The following is a 16,763-nucleotide window of genomic DNA, read 5'->3' on the forward strand; positions in this document are numbered from 1 at the left end:
AACTTAAAAACGTCTGCTGATTCCATGAAACTATGTTATGTTAAGAAATTTACCGAAGTCAGCTTTGTACCAGGAGACAAGGTGTGGTTGTATAATCCCAGGAAGACCAAAGGGAAGTCTCCTAAGTTGTCTTCTCCATGGGAAGGCCCATATGACATAGTGGATCGTCTCTCAGACGTGACTTTCCGAATAAAATGTGGTCGGCGAGGTAAACCAAAGGTGGTGCATGCCAACAGGCTTTGGCATTATCACGGTCCAGGACATTTCAGTGAACAATGGAACAGATGATGCTGCTGAAGACGTGTCACCTGAAAAAGCCACTGTCGAAGAAACTCTACCCGGTTTTGAGAAGGGAAACAGTGAAACCCTTAATGAAGTTACTACCACTGATGTAACTGTTACCGATAATAGGACATTTCCTGATGGAGCAGATGAACCCCACGTGATGCAGAAGCCAACGAGACGGAGACCAGTATGGAAGAACATATGCCCCATAAAATTAAGAGACTTTGTTGAATTTTAATTTTGTGTTTCTAAATTCTGTACCTTTAATTAAGTTATTGTTAATTATATATTGGTTAAATGTAAGTGGCTATTGTTCGGGACGAACAATACTAAGGAAGGGGCAGTGTTACAACAGCGGAATTCACGCGATGCTGGGAGCATGTGTGCTGGAGTTTCTCGAAGGATCATGAATTTGCCCGCCAGTTCGAGTGTGATCTAGATGTCCCTTTTTTTTTTAGTACATATATAAGCCTGACAGAGAAAGCCAACGGCAGATAGATAATTGAGTGAAGCGAACAGTAAACAGTAGGCACCGTAAGTAAAGTGTGTGAATCACTGTGATTTATAGAGTGTGTTATAAAGGTTGTTAAGTTTAAAGTGACTGTGGAAATTCTGTGTATTACAAAAAATTGTATCGAGAAATAATAAACTGGTTTAATCACGAAAGGACTTGTATCACTGAAGTTCCTCGGAAAGAATTTCTACCAGAAATTATCAAACAAGCAGATACGCAATAATATCAAAATTAGGATCCTTTGGAAATTAATTTCCCCAACTCTCCAAGTTACACAGAAGTCCTATGTAAACACTGAAAATTTATCAAAACGAGAGCAAATCTATTATTTAAGCACCATTTCTGTATGTAGTCTGGCCTACAGTGAATAACAATATCTGATAAAAGTCCCTAATTTTCATTCTAACAAAAACACTTATAAAACAATGATACTGCTTTAATTAGGAATAACAATAAACTAGTATGGCTTTGTAAATAAACGATAACCATATTATTAAAAAAATCAAGGGCTAATTTTAAAGGACCAGGACAAGAATTGATCCTGACCGATTGGAATACGAGTTAAATGGAAATACTTGTCCGATGCTTTAAAAAATAAGTTAAATATTCAAGATACGCGTGTTTCACATTATTGAAAATTAAAAAGAAAAAAGTGGCTTCAAGCAACACACTAAAGGTGACTCACCAAATAAAATATATAGAAAATTAAAGGTATCAAAAGTTTAAATAGTATAAGTTCACTACTAAGATAGAAAATTATAAGAATTGCAGATCAGAAGTACTGGTTAGAAAGAATATTAAAAAAATATAAAAAGGTTAGCTGAAAATATTAAAATTAATAAAAATTATTTCTTTAATAATGTTATAATGTTAAAACAGGCATTGGGCCTTTGAGTGATGTTAAAAATAGAGATTTCGGAAGATTATGGGACTGTAAAGTTGTTAACATTTTCTTTTCCTTCAGTTTTCACTGAAGAAGATGTAAACAATATTCTAAATCCCTAGAATTTACTAGTAAGAAATAAAATAGATGTACCTGCACTTAATATTAGCCCTGGCTCCTAAGCCAGATAATATTTTTCAAAGGGCGTTAAAAGAGATTAATGAATGCATAAATAAGCCCCTTAATTTTTTTTTTTAGTCTTTGAATAGTGGGCAAGATGCCAGAAGACTAGAAGGTGGCTTATGCGATACCTATTTTGAATTGAGGTGGCAAACACTGTCCAGGTAATTATAGGCGAATTAATGCTACTTCAATAATGTCAAAAGTTTCAGAGAGACCGACTACACATGCTTTGCAAAGACACTTAACAAAGTTTACAATTTTGTTGGACAACCTGAATGGTTTCACACATGAAAATATTGTCTCACAAATGTTTAGACATTCTTCGAATATGCCATTGTTTATAGTGATGGAGGTAAAGGTGTGGATTAGAGTGTACTTGGATTTTCGTAAGGCTCTCGACAACGTACTACATAAAAGACCAGTAAAGAAAATTAGTTCCGTGGGTGTGGAGGATAAATGAGCTCAGTGAATTAAGGGTTGGTTGGAGGAGAGTAAACACAGTTCAAACTGGATTAGAGTTGCAAATGAGATACTTTAGGGCTCTATACTAGGACTCTTGCTCTTTGATATACATTAACGATTTACAAAGGGATTGGATCATTTGGCAAATAAATTGTAGGTGGCATTTACGTTTACTAAGTGCAAGGAAATGCATATGGGTTACCTTAATTTAAACTACAATTACCACCTTGATGGAAATCAACTCAGTATAGTTATAGAAGAAATGGTTCTTGGTGTTTTGAATTATTAGTTTCTTAAGCCTTATAGTAAGAAACGAAATGAGATTGTGGATTGGATCTACAACACTACTGAACACAAGATAAAGGTGGTTATCGTTTCTTTGTATACATTCCTGATTAGGCCTCACATGGAGTATTGTGCTCAGTTTGTTGGTTAAAATTTGCACAAAACTACATAAGAGCTGCCTGCACTAGCCGTTCCTAATTATGAACTGCAGATGAGCTCTCGTCAGATGGAATAGTTGCACCACTATATATTTTTTTTGGGGGGGGGGGGGAGCAAAGGAATATACAAACCATGGAATCTCAGTTCTATAGTTCTGCATACTAACCACAGCCCATTGTGTTTAGTCTGGGGCTCCTTACGTTAAGAATGACAGAGTTGTAAAAAAAAAAAAATCAATGGAATACCAAGATGATTTCTGAGATAGAGGGCTGTCATACTAGGGCAAATTAACATTCTTAAAATTATTTTCTCTTTATAAAATGAGGGTTATAGAGGATCTGATTGTATGTTTAATATTATAAAGTGTATAGGTGGATTGACATATAATGTTTTTCATGTTTGATGGAGTAGCAAAGCCAAGTATGAAACTTTTGGTGGGCCCACACAATGAGTTGGTAATTAGTGTAATTTGCTGATTATTCATCAGGCTAATTAATCGATTAGCTTCAACTAATGAATTATTCTCATATGAGACTTAGATAGTTGGAATAACCAAAAATAGTAATGATCATATGCATTAATTTCAATTAGTTGATTATTTTTGTGATATTAATCAATTTAAACATAACTTTGATTAATCGATTATTCTATGTGACACTAATTGATGCAATAGATGCTCATAGGTAACAAGTTAATTGCCCAGCTTTAGTGGCTACACCAGCGATTTAATGGTAAGAATGGTAGGACTAGTGGACATTTAAGATTTTTTTTTTGGGGGGGGGGGTAGAAGTCATCTGAAAATTTGATTATTTTATTTTATTGAACAGGGTGGTCTACCTCAGGAAGAGTTCAAGAAAAAATTTAATGAATACTTAAAATTTCAAGACTGAATACAGAAAGATGAGTGTTATATGAAATGATTGAGACAGCCACAATGGGCAAAAAGACCCATTAATCTCCCTCAAATCTTCCTGCTCCTTTTCTGGACTATCTCATGGCATAAAGTTTCTAAAACAGAGATTTAACCAAGGCAGCAAGTTGCAAATATTATTACTTTCTTACTTAACTCTTTTAATGATAAAAAAGTGAGGTTCTTGGTTAATAATTTTAATCATACATACAAGTTATTTATTAATAATCCAAACATTAACTTGAAAGATGAAACTAAATATTTCTAATTCATGATATAGACTATTATGTTTTCTGTCATACTCCACAAAAAGGTTATTTTGGAATATGCCATTAATAAATAAATTAGTCTGCAAAAGTTTATGCAAGGTTAATTAATATTTTTATATTTCTTTTCTGACACAATCACTGTTTTACTTAACCAAGGTATTTATACGTTGTACCTAAGAGCACAATAACCCTTAGAGAAAACATTTTAACAATGTTATATACATTATTGTAGTTTTCTTTTCTCTCTCTCTCTATTTCAATACAATACTTAAAATGTTTAATATGTAATTCTAACACAAATTTTAATGGTTATGTTCAGTAAAGTATGATACCTGAAGAATTTCCTCTGACATTAACATGATGTATAATAACTGTTTTTACTGATGAATAAAAATAGAACTATGCAAGATGTTTTGAAATTAACTTGTGACAATAATTGGATTCTTTGCAAGTAAAGATAAACATAAAATGACATTAGAAATATATTTGTGTAACACACCATTATGACTTTATTGTTTATATGCTTGTTCAAACAGAAAAATTGTCAAGATTCAAATAACAAATCACAAAAAGAGAAATTAATCAGAGTTATTTGGCCATCATTAGTCAAATTTGATAGAGTGATCTTTTTCATGGCTTCTCCATTAGCTTAGGGTTTAAAAATAATTCACTAAAACTAACAGAATGAAAAACAATTTAATGCAAGGTTTATCAATTATTAATATCTAGTTGCTGTGAGAAAAGCACTTCAATGATGTGTATATTTTATGAAAATAATCATGACAATAGTTTGAAATTATACACATAAAACAAATTACAGAAATAATATATCAAATATAACTATCAATTTGGATGACAAATTTAATACCTAGTTTTTTGATTACTCTAGAAAAAAAAAGCATTACAAGATTATACAATCAGACAAGTAGTAGTAGTAACCTTAAGGTTATTATTAGGTTTTATAAAAGTTAAAACCAAACATTATCAGTGTTGTTTAAAGTACATGCCAAATTTATAAATAATTTGTGCATGCTTAACACTATGTACACAGTGGGGGTCAAATCGCACATATCACAACCTTTTACAGGGTGACATTCAACATGGTATTGTGTATATGATCAACTATTCATTTTACCCTACATTGCTAATTTAGTGAAAGTTTATCATAGAGGAGAGTAAGTACCATATATAATACATGGGGATACTGAAAACATTGTAAATATGCATTTTGAACGTTCTAGTGGTTGTGCAACTGCAATATACAAATTATATGATGGACATAAGTATTTTTATCCTTCATGTGAACATCACCTTGCACACTGACTTGTCAGTCAGATTGACATCAGCAATTCACACACACACATCCTGAGTACAAAAGACTTGTACCTATTACTAAAATATTGCCACATTTTTTGTAGATATATGTAGCAAACTTAGAATTATAGTCAACATTCCTTTTCCAATATGTAGTCAGTCCAATGGACCAACTCCATGAAAATATGCTTAAAAAATGCCTTGTCTGCAACTCTTTCCTTTGGTGTACAGTACAACACCTTTGGGATTATGGCTGAAAATATCCTTAACAGTGAGGATACCAAGCTAATGAATCAATGTGCTCTAACCATTATAAGTTGTTTTTTTTATGATATTGAATATTCGTAGTTAGATCATCATAATAAATATGATGTATTAATTACTGGGTTATGTTTTAGTTCTGATATATGAAAGTAGTTTGCTTTGACCAGAAATTAATGATAATAGATGTTCCAAATTTATAAAATAGTTTTTATTGAAATCTATTTCTGTTTTTTAGTTGAAGAATGTATATACTATCTGTTCGTTTGTATTCTAATTAGTCCCTCTCAATAGTTGCACATATTTTACATAGGTTGGAAAGTTATAAAAGATAGGACAGTATAGCCTATGTATGCTAGTTAATCTAGTGGATTAGTCCAGGGGCATTGCTAGCTACTAAAAATATTGGGGTTGGAGCCCCAAGAAGCAGCTACTATTCAAAATAACTAAAACATAATTGATATGTAATATATTATATTTTACATAAGAAAGATCTGAAGAACTGATAAATACATCCAGGGCACACTGTAATGCCCAAAGATTAATCTATTTCTTAATTTACCAATAAATAGGTACAGAAATGCATATTTTTCATTAAATCTAACTGCTCCACAAATTACATATTTTGAACACTTCATATGAGGTCAGTACCCACACATTAAAAAAACTGCACATCTTGATTAACATTATGTTTACTCTATTTGGTTGTTCACTGCTCATGAAACAAACATATGCCAAAGTAGTATCTAGATTCCTAAAGCACTAAGAATATTTGATACAAGACTACAGACATTGAATTTGTGGTATGACAATCACATGAATATTCATGTACTAAAGAAATATACTTATTATGTACTGAACATTTTGATTTATTTAACTTTATTTCATTTTTTTTTTTATAGAAGTTATACAGGTTGGTTGTATTTTAAAGTGACAACTGAAACAATTGTCATGGGAAAATACTGAGTGTGCATTTTAGACAATATACACTTTAGTTAGCTTCATGAACACTAAAAAGTCGAATACAATTTTCTTTGTAGTTGTAAAAATGTCTTACATGAACTTCCCTTGCATTTTTACCCAGTTATTTCCTGGTGTGTGTAAGATATATTATTTCTGACATAAAAATTATGCATTTCATTTTTACACAATTAAATATATAGTGCACAAAAATATAAATACATCTCTCCACAGAAGGGCACAGTATCATTAGACACTTTAGTAATATGACAGCATGCAATACCATGTATATCTGTATTTATAAGAATCAATTTCATATATTTAAGTCTTAGCAGTCTTTCATAAAATAATGAAAATGTAAAATAAATTTTAATAAACAGAAAATATTCTTGTTCAAATAAATAAATACCCTTAAGCTACAAACAATGTAAGGGAACAATAAGGCTAGCAGTACAGGATGAAAAAATAAACTTGTATGCAGTAAAAATACAAAAACACTTTCAGCAAACACTTAACAGCTCTTGTATATTAAACAGCAAAGTGATAACTGCATTAGCAATAATAATGCTATGCTAATTTTTATTTCACATGTTTTAACACACACACACACACACACACATATATATATATGTATGTGGATAGGTAGATATAGTTTTAACCAACAAGAATAGGAACAGATCTTTGTAAATAATAAAGATAACTTCAAATACATACATGTTTAGAACACTTTAGTAAGGCATGAATTCTCACACACTTTAAAAAGGTAATCAAGTGTACACTCTAAAACATCTTTCTCCCAGGCTGTACATATATGGCAATAACCTAAGCAAGTCTTCTTCAGAAACTTCTACACACTATACATATGTATGTTACTGTATAGCGTCACTTAGTGCCTTGTGTTATTCAAAGTAAATATATTGCAATAAGCCACCTGCATACAAACAAGAATCATTAAACTAATTCTTCTTTAGAGAAAGTGATTTATTACAAATCCAATACAGTAATATAGAAGTAAACAGTAAATAAACCTCAGTGCCAAATGTGGTTATAATGATGACTTTGAAGATTTTGAATATAAATGGGGTCTTTACAGAGTTTGTTAATTATTATTGCACTCCCATGAAAGTTTAATATGAACAAATAACTCAATAATTCTATATGCTTAATATGTAATCCAGTGGCTAATTTAGAATGGGTATTTTCTCACTAATATTTTTATGTAAACACATTCAGTAGCAAGTCTGTTTGAAAAGTTCACATTAATATTTTTGTGGGTAACAAAGTTCAGCAGCTAATTTAGATTTGAAATTTTTATGCTAGTGATTCTGTATGTAACAACATTTAGTGTCTACTCAAAATAACTTCCTCTCATATTAATAACAAAAGATTAAAAGCTGTAGCCTTAAGCTATTTATTAAAAATACACTAACTTTTATCATCACTACCTACTGCAAGAATCTTGAACAAACTATGATATACTTGCTGTATTCCATTCACCAAGAGCATGATTACAAACTACGATATACTTGATGAATTCTATTCACCAAGTGCATGATTACAAACTATGATATACCTGCTGTATTCCATTCACCAAGAGCATGATTACAAACTACGATATACCTACTGTATTCCATTCACCAAGAGCATGATTACAAACTACGATATACCTGCTGTATTCCATTCACCAAGAGCATGATTACAAACTACGATATACCTGCTGTATTCCATTCACCAAGAGAATGATTACAAACTACGACATACTCACTGTATTCCATTCACCAAGAGCATGATTACAAACTACGACATTCTCACTGTATTCCATTCACCAAGAGCATGATTACACATACTTTGTTATTGGGCTTCAAAGTTACATGTTCTTTCATATACGTTATAACCAATATAACTAGAAAGGAGTCTAGGAAATTTAAATGAACATACTACATTAGATGTTTTAATTGGTAATATTATATACTTAAAGATTTCTGGTATATAGCAATACTAGTATATTAATTGTTGAAAATCAATTTTACTGAAAAATTAATCACATACTGACTAACTGTAAAGAATTTAACTCTCAAATGAAAATTACAACTTTTTTTTCAGATTTAACATAAATATTTATAAATGAAAACATTTATTGTAGTATGCAAAACTATGTACATTATATCAACCTCCAGGCAACTCCATCAATACATAAAAGAAAATTCAAATTCGATGACTGTTAATAAATCAAGTAAGTACACACAGTACATCATAGCTCGCTCAAGGTCCTTACAAATGGGGCAATGAGGAAAGGTTGCATATAAAAATCTTTTTTAAGTAATAGATTATAGCCAAAACCTGACGAGTTTATTGGTATATCTGATCTTGTAATAATTTTGTGAATTTTGCAGTTATATATGAAACTTTTAATTTACTTAACTCTCAAAACATTTCTATTTATGATCATGTTTTCTGTAAATATGAATAATCTCCAATTCATGACTTCACAGCTTGTCTTTGTTTGTTTTTGACAAATTTGAAATTTAGATGTCTACACTACTAGTCTAGCATTACTAGTGGCAAGAAGCAATACCTTAACTTATGAATGCTAAATTACCGATAGTTAAGATGTTTAAGAATTTGTATATATTGAAATCTTTATATTACAAAGTATAGCTAAATTAAAAATACATAAATAAGGCTAGTTTTCATGATCATCAGAAGTGGCTAGTCAACGATGCTTAATGTTCTCTTGGAGAGCTGCAATATTAGCAGGACCCCCCCACACAGTTGAAAAAATTAACCTTTCTCTCTTTAGTGATTCTTCAAGTGGTAAACTTTGTGCATTAGCAACTACCATCTTTGTAGCTCTAATAACTTCAGTTGATCCAGCAGTATTCTTCAGCAACCAATTTAGAGCCTGACGCTGTGGGTCATGACCAGTGTCCAGTATGGCTGAAGCCAAGCCAGCCTGCAAGCAGTCATGTGCCGACAGCTTTTCACAAGATACTAGCAGCTGTAGAGCCTTAGCTGGCCCTACTAGGTGGACCAATCGAGTCCCACCCCTCCATCCAGGTGTTACACCCATTTTAGCTTGAACAAACTGAAGCTTTGCTTCTGAAGTCATGAGGCGAAAGTCACAAGAAAGGGTCAACTCAGCCCCACCACCCAGTGCTTTACCTTGTACTACAGCTACACTTATCATTGGTAGGTTCTGAAGTCTGGACAGGGTATCATGTACAAAGATAGACATGCGTAATCCTCCTTCAGGGTTATTAATCTTTCGTATTGTGTTGAGATCACCTCCTGAGCAGAAGAAGCTACCATTAGCACACAGGAGGACTCCTTTACCAGATTTCCATTCTTCCAGGTTACTGACTGCATCAGCTAACTGTACCATCATATGACCTGAAACAATAAAAATATTTAAACCTGACCTATTTCTTTAAAGTTCAATGTGTTTAGCAAGGTGCTGTAAGGGTATATTTGTTTTCCTTGTGAAAACACATGACTCATCAACAGTCTGAATGGTAGGACTGAAATTTGGATGTATGCTTACCAGAAAGCAAACCACAATATTGGGCTAGCAATTAATATAAAATAATTTGCAGAAACATTTATAACACCCACATTAAACACATCCCTTTGGTAACTTCAGATGATCCACAACAATGATTGAGTATAAATGAGGTAAGAACATAGACATCTGTAATATATGTGCACAGACTTATGTTGATTGGTTGTACTCTAAATCCAAAACCTGGCCACTGGGAAACGACACTGACAGTGCAGATTTGAACAGTTCAAGAATACCTGGTCAGGTGCCATTTGGCACAGAGTGGGATCCAAACAATGAACATTAATAAAAGGGAAAAAGGGCCCCTGAAAAGGAAAAATAAGAAAAAACTTACCCAGTCAAAGTCTCACTGAATTCTTATATTCTAGAATGGCTACATGCAGAAGACAATATCCCGAGAGGAAGAAAACCATGATCCAAATCAAATAGTGAGAGACAAACGTATCATGAGTAGTCCACATCCCCATTTGAAGAAGTACCTCCAAAGGACAAGGAAGATGAAACGCTAATGAAAAGGTAGGTGTCGAATTTGGTGAGAAGACACTTGGAACAAAGTACGGGAGGGAGATGATAAAGAGGAAGAAGTCAATCAAATGAAGAGCTAAACCTAATTGGGGAAGGAGAAAAAACATAAACAGAAAACAGTTGCCAAGGGAGAAAGAGGCGGGAATGGACATGACAGAATGAAAATGTGCAGGCAATATAACAGAGAAGAGCACATACAGGACATAGAAGTCTATCTAGATGAGGATAAAGGTGTGAAAAGGAAGGAAGAGAAAATGGCTAAATGGGAGACTTATCCACACAAGCCACAGAAGTGTGAGGGAGGAAAAACAATGTAGAGAAAGGAGAAAATATATAGAAGGATAAAGAGTATGTGAAACATTGATGGCAAATATAAACAAACCACCAATATCCACAGGCAAGTAGGATAGTTAGTGGTTTAGCCATATAATGATCAATCTCACAATGGATAATAGCAGAGAAATCCAACAACGGGTCTCCCCCAACTTCAGCCTATGTAAACAGTACTAAAGGTATAACACCCAAAGTGAGAACATGAACCTCAGAATTAATTGTAGAAATATGTAAGTCAAAGAAAAGTGTTTGATGTAAAATATGCAAGTGTGAAAAAAAAATTTGGAAATTAAGTTAGATTAAAAGATTTCTTTAATGTAAAAAAGATAAACAATAATAATGAAGAAATCCCACTTCGGCAATAAAACTATTAAAATCACAATTCATATGAAGAGCACCAAAAGAAAAAACATCTGAACACGAGTACTGCCAAACGAGTAGTGATAGTTTGATAGAATTGAATAGAGGGAGCTACATGCATCATGAGAGTATGTTGCACTCTTATTGTTGGAGGGATGATGTATGATGATTTACATGAGAGATGCATTGGAATGAGTCAATTCTAATGGAGGTGAGATAGAAGGCTTGTGGAATGCGTAAAACGTTTTTGCATATAAAGGGCAGCACTGAACGAGAATAGCTATTTAAGGGGAGGTAATGTACTGTATTGGAAATGCAGCATTACAATTTGCTTTCCTTACCTAACTGCAGTACAGTGTAATAATAAATTCAAACATTAAGTAAAAATAAATGTCCCTTATATATACTAAGTAAAATCTGTGATTCAGATAACACAAAATTACAAGTATGAAACACACATACTGAAAAAAATTTACAAATTATGTCACGGTAGGTTGCAGCCACTGCAGTGTATCTTGCATGCTATAACAAGAAAAAAAGAAACTTACATTTAATTTTATTCCTGATTAATCAAGTAAATGCACTATTACATGACCCAGGATAACCTCAGGCATGAGCCCTTTTGTAGCTGTGGAACATGGACATCTGCCTAACTGCTATTGATAAGAAGATAAACTTGCATTTTGGTATTAGGAGATATAAATATACCTGAGAGAGCATTTCTTCGATCTGGATTATTTAATGTTATTGTTGCTACTCCAGTGGATTCGTCTTTAGTGAGATCAACCTGCCCACCAGTGTAGCCTGCCATTTCTTTCCGAATGTCCTCCAACAGCACTGCTCCTTCATGACAACACCTCCAGGTCTGTCCTGAGTAACAAAAGCCTTGGGGGAAAAAGAACTACATATCAAGCATTTATTGAAAAAACATTAAGCAACATTACACCAAATATTGGTCTGTTTCCTTCCCTACATATGCAGGGTTTATAATCATCCAAGTATATATGCACTATATAAAAATAACTTTGAAATGACAAAGAATTTTTTAAAAGCTCTGAAACAAAAACTACTAATACAAATCAAAATTGTCTTAATATTTTAAATAATATTAATTTTTAGGCTTTAAAAATGTGATTCTACAAACTAACAAAAATTGTCCAATGTTAGCAGTCAAGAACAAATCTATTTCCAAATTCAAAATCCATCAAAAAGCTTTTGAAAACGATTTTTTAATTAAAAGTAAATAAATTGTCATTTCCCAGAATCAGGTGAAAAATCACTTAACAAATAACTTTGACATTTCCCTTCACACTTACATTTACAGATTTTGCTATCTAGTGTCAGACTAATGAACTATATAAAGAGCCATGCACCATTTTTTAACACAACATCAGAGGCATATATTCTATCAATAGTGCAGATAATCTTGTAAACTTTAATAAGATCACCACTTACTCATCTTTTCTCAAAATTAAAATGAGTTAAGGGGCCTAATTACTGATTTGTATAATGTGCTAATTATCTCCTTTTGCTTCCTTAACAATACGTCTATAAATACATCCTAAAATTCTGTTAGCTTTAACACTACAAACAGAAAATTGTCTTAATGGTTTGAGTGACTTATCCACCAGTATTGCCAAGATGTTTTACTTCAGTTATACTATTATGTGGGTTTTCATCTATATTAAGAAAACCAAATAACACTGAAAACAAGAGATCATTTTGTCCAGGTACTCTATCCATCTTTTTCTTTATTTACTATCAGTGGATTAATATCTATATATTTTCAGGTAGATTATAGTATTTCCCATAATATGCTCAAGGCCAAGAATATCTCCAATATTATCTTGTAAAAATGGAAAAGAACATTTAAAATGCTCAATAAAAACCTTGCCATCATCATCCTTTAAGTTTGATCTTCCCACTAATTCTTTCCTTTTTCAGGAAAATACATATTTTGAACTAAATGCAATTATTTAAAGAAAAATTCAAAATTTACCCTACATCAGCTATTAACTCATTAGCTCCATTCACTAATGTTAACTCTTGTTTCATGACCTTGAAATTGGCTTTCTGAAAATTTGAAACTAAACTTTTTTTTTTTAATTTTAGTATGTAGGAAAACATCAAATCTTATCATGCAATGATCACTTTTCCCCATATATTCCTTCACACTAGCCTGTGTAATCAAACCTCCATTAGTGTTTAACAATAAGTATAAAATGGTAACCCCTCTGATTGGAACATTTCTTAGTTATAGAAAACCATTCTGAATCACTTTAAGAAACCTCTCTCTCTCTCTCAATACTTGATTCATTAGAATCCCAATTCAGGTCTCTCATGATTATTATATCAGTACCATTTTTAGCAACAAGTACTAACAACCCTGATTCCATTAGTAATGATAATTTTTCCCAATAATCATCTGTTTTATCATATGGCTTATAACAACTGCCACTTAAAAACTTTCTATCTTAAAATCCCTAATTGTAACCCATACAAATTCAATCTCTTGACTACCACTTTTACATCTTTAGTCCCAATATGTTGCAGGTCATCCCTGTTACATGGAGAGGCATTCCATTTCCTCTTTTAAAAATCTATCACTGGTAAATAATGTATAATCTGTAATTTTGTAATAATTCAAATTATCATAGTTCTCCAAATCTAACAAAGTTTAAACAATTTTCATTATCTCATAGTCTTAAATAAACGCAGTAATATCCTTTATGAGCGGGGCAATAAAAAACTATTACATTTCCAAACACCCCAAGTATTAAATCCCAAATCCATACCAGGAGAGTAAATCTGTCTTTTGGTTGGTTCAACAAAATAGTTTCCTTTTACTTGCCACATCGGTATAAAACTTTCAAGTCTTAGTTAAAAACAAAAAAATACTAAAAAGCATTGAAGCTTGTCACATATCATCTGCTAGTGGGAAAGTGTATGTAATCTAATATCAAAATTAGAATTTCACCATGTACATGGCTTTGTTTCCAGTTCAAGGAAACTACCCTGTCATCAACCAAAACACTGATTTACTAGCACGGTAGGTAAAATGTTCTTTAAGCTATGATGTATAACCATCACATTATGTATTAATCAACCTTATTACTGGAACACACATCTTAAAGCTTTGGTTGATTATCTTATGTAGGTGATGACCTAAATTTACATTACAAATATGTTTTTAACATAATCTAATTCATACTATAACAGTTGCTTATGCATTTTGATAACATAAATATTGTCTCAACTGCTACCGTCTTTGTCGTATCCCAGCTGAACTGAGGAATTGTGGTATTAGGCAAAAGGATTTGTCAGCAGAGGATATAGAAGATAAAATATGATTAGAATATTGTTATAATTTTTTTCTTTCCTTTCACTCATAGCTTCTTAGAACATAACACTTTGATATTTATTACATTTATTTATTAATAATTAATATTACCTGGAACAAACCCAGTCCTGATTCCTCCAAAAACCGATTTTCTGACTAAGTGCCATAAAACCATTTTTACTGTATTTAAACCTGAAAAAACATTTTATATTTGTTAAACAATAAACTTGTTATGGAAATTTTGCATATAAACAAATCAATTAAGTAAGATTTGTTACATATAATGTAACTGTATCAACAGGCTTTATATTAAAAATTCAATGATGTAATCTAAACCACAGGAGTTGATTTGTAAAAACCAACATATGAAAAGTTAGAAAAAATATATATTGAGTTGTTGAAGAGGTTCAGAAAACAGCTACCTGGAAGATTACAGAATTGGAGGGTTATCATATAGGGATAGATCAGAACAGGGGTTAAATTCTGCCAGTACTCACTAGTACTGAGTACTATAACTTATTTTTAAAGGCAGTACTCGTACCGGGACTTACTTGAGCTGCTTTGTCATTTCTTATGTTTATACATAGATTTTTTTTAAAAACAAGTCCACTTTATCCAGCTGAGTACCTCCACTTTTTTTGAAAATTTCACACCTGGATCAGAAAGTCTTGACATCTTTTCACTAAAGATGAAAATGCTTCTGTGGAATAGGATTAAAAATTAAAAATTTTGAAATTGTTAGGGCCTTGAATCCATAGGTTCAGATAACATTTTCCTAAAGACTTCAAGTAATAAGAATAAAGAGCAGAAGTTTATAATATGGTAAATTCATGTACAACTCCAGTTAAGGCAGCATTACTTTTCTTATAATGTGGTCATTTCATCTATCCTGACTACCACATTTTATACTAACACCCTACTCCAAACTACATACAAAAACCCCTTTTCTTATATTCAACCCTAATCTCTTACTTTCCTTCAAAGTTGTAGCTTCTAACACACATCAGACAAAACTGTTCCACTTGGGGTTGGACATGTCTATGTTTCTATATTTTACACTGTCCTATATTGGTACTGCCTGCATTTTTTACATATTTTTTATGAAAACATTCTCTGGATTTATAGATTTAAAACCTCAATCTTGCTTCCCCAAGCCCCTCACCTCTTCAGTGAAAACATGTTACAGGATTTTACCTTATCCTCTTATAATAGGCCCTCCACACCTGGAATTATCCAGTTAGCTCTTTTCTGACCCTGTCCAACAACTAAATGTATTTCATTAAATAAGAAGATCAAACTGAAGACAACATTTGAAATTAGGTTTAACCACCACCTTATAGAGTGAAATGATGACTTTCTTTGACTTGTAGTTGTATTCAATATTTCTATGAACATGAAATAAAATCCTGTTTGTCTTTTTCTTTGAGAGAGCTACATACGAAGATTTTTTTTCCTCATTAACTTATCTTACTTTTCTTTTCTTCTATAGCCTATAGGAATGATTAATGCTGTTAGTGTTATAACCAATATGCATAACACTGATTTTATGATGATTAAAAGGCATCTGTCAGGTGTTAACCCAGCTCACCATATACTCCAAATCTCTAAAAAAATTACAGCACCTTTTGTAAATTTTGAAATGACAATTTAATTTAATATCTCAGAAACATTTAGTGATTTACCAACATACTGGTTATTGAAAATGAGAAAGAACCTAGAACTTCTACCCTAATAGTAATACTAGTATTAGTAATTGTTGTAGTCCTAAGTAATAGTAATAACTTGCTAATAACAGCTTACTAAAACTAAAAAACCAAGTGCAACAAATCCATCGCGCCCATATCTAAATTAAACGAACAGTGGAAATTTTATTATCCAAATATTGCGATACACTGCAAGCACTAGCATTAAAAGTAATTTAAATATGGCGACGAACTCAAACGAAATGTTACCGAATGATACTGCTACTCACACTGTTAGCTCGGTTGCGCGTAAGCATCGATTTAGTGTTTATATTTTGGGCTTTTTGTTTCACATAAACCAACGTTGGCAGGACTCATATCCAACTTACCCTAAACCAGAGCGAGGCGCACATACACAGCGTGGTCACAAGTAAATAGACACCACCTTTTCAGAAAAAAATGAAAATTTTCAGTCATAT

At 32.3% G+C, this 16,763-nt stretch overlaps 1 protein-coding gene across 6 annotated transcripts; it reads right to left on the minus strand.

The window, feature by feature from the left end:
- Window positions 1-4,907: 4,907 nt before the first annotated feature.
- Window positions 4,908-16,647, minus strand: LOC106472084 (ethylmalonyl-CoA decarboxylase-like). Of its 6 annotated transcripts, XM_022400697.1 has the most exons (5): window positions 16,403-16,542; window positions 15,936-16,092; window positions 14,714-14,794; window positions 11,971-12,147; window positions 4,908-9,875 (listed from the first exon to the last, which is right to left on the minus strand). In XM_022400697.1, exons 3-5 carry the CDS (start codon window positions 14,775-14,777, stop codon window positions 9,199-9,201), a joined length of 918 nt encoding a protein of 305 aa, XP_022256405.1. In that variant the 5' UTR covers window positions 14,778-14,794; window positions 15,936-16,092; window positions 16,403-16,542; the 3' UTR covers window positions 4,908-9,198. The 6 variants fall into 6 exon arrangements, with proteins under 6 accessions (XP_022256405.1, XP_022256402.1, XP_022256406.1 ...); XM_022400694.1 differs by lacking the exons at window positions 15,936-16,092; window positions 16,403-16,542 and adding an exon at window positions 16,575-16,647; XM_022400698.1 differs by lacking the exons at window positions 15,936-16,092; window positions 16,403-16,542 and adding an exon at window positions 16,555-16,574.
- Between the last annotated feature and the right edge of the window lie 116 nt (window positions 16,648-16,763).

This window comes from Limulus polyphemus, unplaced genomic scaffold (genome assembly GCF_000517525.1).
Source record: "Limulus polyphemus unplaced genomic scaffold, Limulus_polyphemus-2.1.2 Scaffold5071, whole genome shotgun sequence".
NCBI lineage: Eukaryota > Metazoa > Arthropoda > Merostomata > Xiphosura > Limulidae > Limulus > Limulus polyphemus.